Source organism: Morone saxatilis, unplaced genomic scaffold (genome assembly GCF_004916995.1).
Source record: "Morone saxatilis isolate NCDOM2014 unplaced genomic scaffold, NCSU_SB_2.0 Contig19, whole genome shotgun sequence".
Lineage (NCBI taxonomy): Eukaryota > Metazoa > Chordata > Actinopteri > Moronidae > Morone > Morone saxatilis.
This window is the reverse complement of record NW_023339751.1, coordinates 706670-714232: the sequence shown is the minus strand read 5'-3', so window position 1 is coordinate 714232 and position 7563 is coordinate 706670. Positions and strand designations below refer to the sequence as shown.

The window sequence follows — 7563 nt, the reverse complement described above, 5'->3', positions numbered from 1 at the left end:
TTTGTAATCCCTCTGCTTCCCTGTGTGTGTGTGTGTGTGTGTGTGTGTGTGTGTGTGTGTATGTATGTGTGTGGATCTTGGGCTAAACATTAAGCGGCTCCATGTTATCAGAGTGAGACAGTGATGTCTCTGTCACAGGCTGAGGTCGTGAACCAATAAGGGACAGACCCCGGTAGCAGACCTGGACCACCTGAGGAAGAGAAGCAGTGTGTGTGTGTGTGTGTGTGCATGTAGTATCAATAAAAGTATTGATCCCACAGTGGGAGAGTGTGGCTGCATGAATGGCTTCTTTTACACGTAAAGAAAGAGTGCAAATATGTTTCTTATGGAGGGCAAGCGTGGGGGTTATCAGAAAGGTGTGTCGGGGAAGCTACCTAAAATGATAGAAGGAAGAATAGCTTTCAAATGTTTGTTCCGGCACACCAGCAGTCTATGTTTTGTACATTTGCACAGCCATATTTGAGACTTATGATTTATGTAAATGTTTGTACCGAATTATCGGTAAATAAAACTGAATATTTTTTGCTTTTGAATCTGTTTTGATAATAAAAAGTAAGTTAGAACATCACATTAGTGAGTCGTGTTCCAGGTCAGCATGTTGAGATATGTGCCTTTGTACAGCTATACACCATGTTTTTTAATTGCATTGTATTTCCATAATCATATTATATGTGAGCTTTGCATGATTTAATGGTTTGATAAAATAAATGCCATATTTGTAATGTACTGTAATATTGAAATATCGTTATATAATAACATGCGTTAACGTTAACGCCTCTCTGTAAATTGTTGACTGTTGATTTGGCTGCAGTAAAGAGATTTATGACACCTAATAAAAACTGCTATTAGTCATTCATCTGCAATTATAAAAATGGGTAACTAGAATTCACTGATTAAGCACCAACAGCCAGACTTGTGCAGAGAAAGCTGCCAACACACACATACTGTATAAATATAAACATGGATGCAGACCTCTGCCGGTAGTTTGACACATGCACAGCGCACACTGTACCTATAAAGAGTCTCTGGAGCAGATGTCGGTCCTCACACGGTGCCACTGCAGGGTCCTGTGTGTTTGTTTTGCCTGTACTCTAATAAAACAGTTAGATGAATGGCGGACCTTTAGATCAGAGTCCAGTGATACTAGCAAACACACCTTTAGGGCTGGGAAGGGGGGACTGCTTCGCTGTATAGGAGTCACTGACCATAAAGTTATCGAGCTGACAAAGGTCGGACTGTTCACACACCGGTGAGCTGGGCTGACTTTCTCTGTGTGTGTGTGTGTGTGTTTTGCATTGTTGTGTAATAAATTAACACCAAACAAAGTTTAGTTAGGGAAATTAGCGTTCTCTCTCTCAGGAAGCACTGTGAGCCTGCACTCGTTGCCCTTTTACAGGTCCCTCTTCATCAGTGTGGAGTCAGTCGGCTGTGGTGAACTGAAGGAACCCGAACTGAACTGAGATGAACAAAGATCTGATGAATTGAAATGTGATGAGTTTAGTTGAGAGAAGATCAGATGTGATGAGCTTCCTGCCTCCTCCGACTCAATTTTCATCCTGTCTCTTTTTTATCCGTGCTGATCTAAAGAAAGTAATTCATGCTTTTATTTCATCACATCTGAAATACTGCAGCTCTCTCTCTACCTGCCTGAGTCAAAAAAATCTCATGTCTCCAACTATAGAACTAAACATAGAGACCATCTGCACCGACTACCAGCAGGATGTAGAATTGATCTTACTGATTCCTTTTAGAGCTCAGAAAGGTCTAGCCCCCAGTTATATTTCTAACCTTTTAACTCTTTATGAGCCAAAACACAACCTACGATCCTAAGGAAAGGACCTTTTGGTGGTTCCACAGTCCAGGATCAAGACTAAGGAGACTGTCTCTATTAGAGCATCTGTACTTTGGAACGGCCTACCTGAGGAAATTAGGCTGAATCTGTTTTATCCTTTATATCCCTATTTTTCAAAATACCATTACACAATGTTCCCTGTTTTTTTTACCTCATATATTGCTTTTCTTATTCTTTATTGTAAATTCTTTGTAAGACTGTGCTTTACAAATAAAGTTAATGAGATGTTAGGAGAGAGAATGAAATCTGAGCAGATGAGATGGACCTGTATGAGAACTCGAGGTGAGATGGAAAAGTCAAACTATCAGTAACTCCAAAGCCAATGCCTAAAATGCCTGATTAATCAGAAGGTTTTTAAAAAAGAATTGTGATGCAAAAACTGCATGTTGTTTTTAGGATATTTTTTTGATATTGTAGGAGAAAATTGCAAAGTGAGTTTGCTCCTTGGTGAAATTTGGCTCAGGAAACTACAGCAATTGGTCAAAATTGCGGAAAGGTTGTGCAGAATTCAATTGGATTGACTGAAATTGCCTTAATCGCATCTTCCTGGAGGAAGTGAAATATGATCAGGAGGAATGTGATAAGGTCCGTTAAAACTGGGTAAAATGAGCTGATCTGAGGTAGAAGAGATATGTTTAAATGAAATGAGAAGATTCAAGATTAGATAAAGTGAAATGTCATAAAATCAGTCCATAAATTTGATGTGACGAACTGATTTGAGACAGAAAGGGACCAGACCACTGCAGACTATATTTATGTTTTAAACTGCAATACAAGTGACCAACATGAGAACATACGTGACACGACACAAGACAATAGAGGGAACTTGCATGTAAATGAACCTGATCAAAACAAGAACCATAAACCATAAATAATAGGACAATGAATGTGACATAAAGGTACTTAAGCCTAACAAGTAGCAAAAGAATGTGATAAAGTGATGAAGATCATTTTATGGATGGTTACATAAACTCTGATAAACTAAGATACCAGAAGTGATTGTCTCACAGATTCTCTGGAACCATCATTACCCTCATGTTGTGACAAGCCCACGGAGGACGCCAGCTTTTATACTGCGAGCAGGTCTCATCTCACCAGATCACTTTCACTTTTTGAGGAATTTGTTCATGTTTTTGTCCTCGTCTGCGGAATGAACAATGAGATGACTCTGACCTCTCAAAAAGAAGGTGTTTAGGTCTTTTAAAGGAGATCGAGGGTTTCAGTGTTGACTTCAGGTGAGTGCTGAAATTTTAACTTTTTCAGTTTTCTGTATGGCTGATCATATCTGACTGTATCTCAGCACTAACAATGCATTAGGAAGGCAGTTGCACTATACAGTATTTCATAATATATAAACAGACATGAAACAGCAAACTTCAGTCAACTACAGTTTCACACCTTTAATTAAATATTGTTAAAGTCCTGAACGAACGTGTTTTAAGAAACTAACTTTGGCATAAATGTCACTCTATGCTTTCTCAGTTAGAAAATGACACACTATCATTTGGAAAAGTCTAAATTATCTTTGTTTTTAAGATATAGCACATGGGAAACATCCTTCATTTCAATGGCTGTGAAACCGGTAGAGCCCATAGTATGGAGCTATTATTGTAGCATAACTATTCATAAATGTGTGTGGAGAGTTGTGTCACTGTGTCTCAATCTGTGTGTGCGTAATCGGATTTGTAAATGTGGACAAATATCTCTACACACACAAATCTGCACACGTGTTTGCAGATCTGCCACAGCAGAAGTGTCGCAAAAGTCACAAACTGTCTGAATTTTAAACTCTTGGAGCAAATACTTGAGACTGCTCAGCCATTAATATGTATGTCTGCATTTACTCTCCACTCACATTTGTAAATAGTTTTGCTTCAATAATAGCTCCATGCAGTTGGGCCAGAGCCCTACCAACTATCAAACATGTCAAATAATTACGAAAATTAACTTATTAATGAACCGTTCTCTGTGATACTGCGGTGCTGATGGACCAGACCAATCTGAAATCCGCTCCGTGGTCCATGGTTCCTTTTCTTAAACAAATAGTTTGACATTTGAGGAAATACGCATATATAGGAAGATTGATACCACTCTCATGTCTGTGTGATAAATACGAAACTGCAGCCAGAAGCCTGTTAGCATAGCATAGCAGAAAGACTGGATATAGGTGGAAACAGCTAGCCTGGCTCTGTCCAAACTAAATCTGCTGACCAGCCACTCTGGAGCTGGACTCTGGAGCTGGACTCAGACTACAGGAGTTTTAAAATCCTAACCAATTTTGAGATTGGGTTACACATGAGGTGAAACTTTTCAGATTTTCTTGGATAATCTCAAGCATGCACACACTTACAGCATTTGAAAATAATGATGCATCACACCCAGAGGGAGCAATGCTCCACCTCATGTCCCCAAAACTCCTGCAGTCTGAGCCTGGCTTTAAGCTGGTAGGTGGATTTCTGCTGGCTGTTTGGCAACCTCACAGTAATGACAAGAATGACAAGGAGAAAGTCCAAAGAGTCCTGCACATAAGCTGTAGTAACTTGCTGTTTTTACACTGAAATATTGCATGTTAACTAATGAGGTTTCGAGGTTGTTGGCATGTGGATTTTGTTACCTTCTGAGAGACAGGCTAGTTGTTTCCCACTGTTTCCAGTCTTAATGCCAGGCTAAGCTAACTGGCCGCTGGCTGTAGCTTCATATTAACTATATTAGAGTGGTATCAGTCTTCTCATCTCACTCTTGGCAAGAAAGCGAATACGAGTACTTACATTTACATATATTCATTTGGCTGTTGCTTTGGCTCAAAGCAATGTACAGATGACATGTCACAGTACATCAGAGCCTTTGGGAATAAGTGCTGCAACACACAGGCTGCTTTATTAAAAGTTCCAGTTGTTGTATTCCAGATAAACAGTCCACTAAAGTATGTTTCTGAAGAGAAATAGTCAACGCAGTAACAGAATCTGGATCCATATCTGATCTGCACTGCCTAGTTTGACAGCTTGATCTGAGTTTGGTGTCTGAGTTTGACAATTAGCTCATTAACTCTGGCACAATTACACTAATGTGTTGTTAGGAAGTCGAGGGAAAGTCAACAAATGCATATTGAGCGACTATTGAAACAAAGCATCGGTTACATGTATTCACTAAAATGTCAAACCTTTGCTTTAGCTGTTTGATCTATAAAATAACAACATTTTCCTCTCTCCTTCTCTTCTCTTAAACAGAGGATCTTCTTAAAATAAGGAGCAGTTGATTAACCAGAGAGATCGGACTGCGTTCGTAGCTGAAATGAATTCGACTGGTGCCACCATGGGGACGAATACAACTTCGATGCACTGTTTAATGTCGTCCACAGAAGATTTTGTAACTCTGTTCCAGCGTGTTTTGATGATCCTGGAGATGGTCGTGGGCCTGCCAGCAAATATTGTGGCTTTGTGCATTTTCTGTTTCCGCATGAAATATTGGAAACCCCACACTCTCTTCCTCTTCAACCTGGTTCTGGCTGACTTCGTGCTCCTCATGAGCGTGCCCTTCCGCATCGACGCCAACCTCCGAGGGGAGAACTGGGTGTTTGGACAAGCCTGGTGCCGCATTAACCTCTTCATGCTGTCTGTCAATCGCTCTGCCAGCATTGCATTCATGACAGCCGTGGCAGTGGATCGCTACTTCAAAGTGGTCCATCCGCTTCACTGTGTCAGCCGGATTACTTTAACTCAGTCGGCCTGGCTCGCAGGCCTGATTTGGATGCTTGTGACCACCCTTCGGATTCCGCTGTTGACCATCAACCTCCTCCACCAGAATGGCAACATCTCCCTGTGTCGCAGCTTCAGCTCCTACACTGAAGTCCATTGGGCGATAAAAGTGCACTACGTGGCCTTCATTGCAGAGTTCTTGCTGCCCTGGTTCTTGTTGCTGTTCTGCTCAGCCCGGATTACCTGCTACCTGCTCAAGCGGCAGGTGGGCGGGCAGAAGAAGGTACGGAAGGCCATCCTAGCAGTTGGGGTGATTACTTTGGTGTTCACCGTCTGCTTCATGCCCAGCGTCCTCACAGGCATCGGCGGCATGTACATCAAATATTTCCACCCAGAGGACTGCACGTCCTACAATCAGATCACCCGGCTATTTGTCCTGTGCATCGGCTTCACCTACTTCAACAGCGCTCTGGACCCTGTCATCTACACTTTCTGTAGCTCCGTGTTTCGTGATGCCTTCAAGAGCTTCTTCAGCCACCTGGGCTCTGTGAAGAAGAATGTCAGAGCAGACAACACAGTGACTGATGAACAGCAGAAACTATCAAATTATTGATGCCTTGAGGAAGATGCTGAGCCACTCTGATGGTATAACAAGTGCTGGGAAAGTTACTGAAAAATAGTAATTAGTTACTGTTACTAAAAGTTAGTCAGTTACTAAAGATACGTTTCTCTGCTTCACGTCTGCTTCTGTGCTCTTGTACTGTTATATTATATATATTGTTTAGTTATTAATACTCCCGACCACCAGAGGGCAGCAACCAAAACCCATGCAGATGTAAACCAAGCCCCCAGGAAGAGCGCCAGGCTTTGACATAGTGGCCGAACCATGTAAGTACAGCCCATAAAGTTACAGTGTGAAAGAAGAGCAGCACAACCGCCTGTGAAATGCCATTTTGAAAGTCTAGAATATCTAAAAGATTAAGTTATTTATCTCCATTCAAGTTAGCAAAAGGCTAAACAGGAAATTAGGGCCACTGTAGAGCCCGCGCAGTAGAGGCTTTTTTGGCTTCACACGCCACTGAGCAGCTTTCCAACGCTGCCTCGAGTTCTCTCTTTATACATCCACGATTTAAATAATCACTAATGACGTTAGATCATAAACTGGAAAGTCAACGAGATACACTCGGATACGTTGTGTTTGTCTGCCGTCTTCTGCAGTTTTTCACTGTGTTCACACAGTAACGACTAACGAGCCCATTTAAATTGAATTTAATGTGTAAACAATAATTAGTTACATTACTAGTTGCCGCCAAAAGTAGTGGAATTACAGTAACATGTAACTTTATAATGCGTTAATCCTAACACTGCTGCCAACCTGTTTAATGGTCCAGTGTGTAGGATTTAGTGGCATCTAGTGGTGAAGTTGCACAATGCAACCATTAGAATACAGCTCAGCCTTCCAAGCGTGTAGGAGAAACAATGATAAATGTGAAATTCCCTATCTCGATCCAGTGTTTGTGCAACATGGCAGACTCTTTGTAGATAATAACAGCTTAATGTAAAGAAAACACAACAATTCTTATTTTCAGATGATACACTAATGAAAACATACATAAGAATGTTATATTCATTTTCTTTCAAATGTTAAATATTTAAACTCCAGTATGTGTTTTATACTTCAGTCTGAGTGTGTTGATGAATGTTGCAGGAGTGTGTATAACAGTGTAATAAATACAGTGGAGTCACTGCAATGTACAATATTTATGCTCAAACTGTATAAAATACATGAATAAAAGCAGGAAAACTTAAATGTGTGTTAATTTGTTGGCTGTTTCTTTCTATATATAATATCTATCTGATGCTGTTCTCAGAGGTGTTTATGATAATGAAGGGATAAGATAAAGATTTCTTTTTTATTTTCATTATTTGTTTGTGGACAGTTGAAAGGTAAGGTTATGTGGAAATGTGCAGAACATTTACAAACTGTGTAGGATTATATAAACATTTCAGCTTATA

General features: G+C 40.5%; 1 protein-coding gene across 1 annotated transcript; it reads left to right on the top strand.

Annotated features, from left to right (window-relative positions):
- The first annotated feature begins 2753 nt into the window (after nucleotides 1-2753).
- Nucleotides 2754-7289, top strand: hcar1-3 (hydroxycarboxylic acid receptor 1-3). Its single transcript, XM_035664220.1, has 2 exons — nucleotides 2754-3087; nucleotides 5080-7289. The coding sequence occupies exon 2, from the start codon at nucleotides 5144-5146 to the stop codon at nucleotides 6158-6160; it is 1017 nt and encodes a 338-aa protein (XP_035520113.1). The 5' UTR covers nucleotides 2754-3087; nucleotides 5080-5143; the 3' UTR covers nucleotides 6161-7289.
- Nucleotides 7290-7563: the final 274 nt, after the last annotated feature.

What these genes read in the sequence shown, in the direction of transcription:
- hcar1-3 (XM_035664220.1), top strand. Translation starts at nt 5,144, where the DNA reads ATGAATTCGACTGGTGCCACCATGGGGACGAATACAACTTCGATGCAC.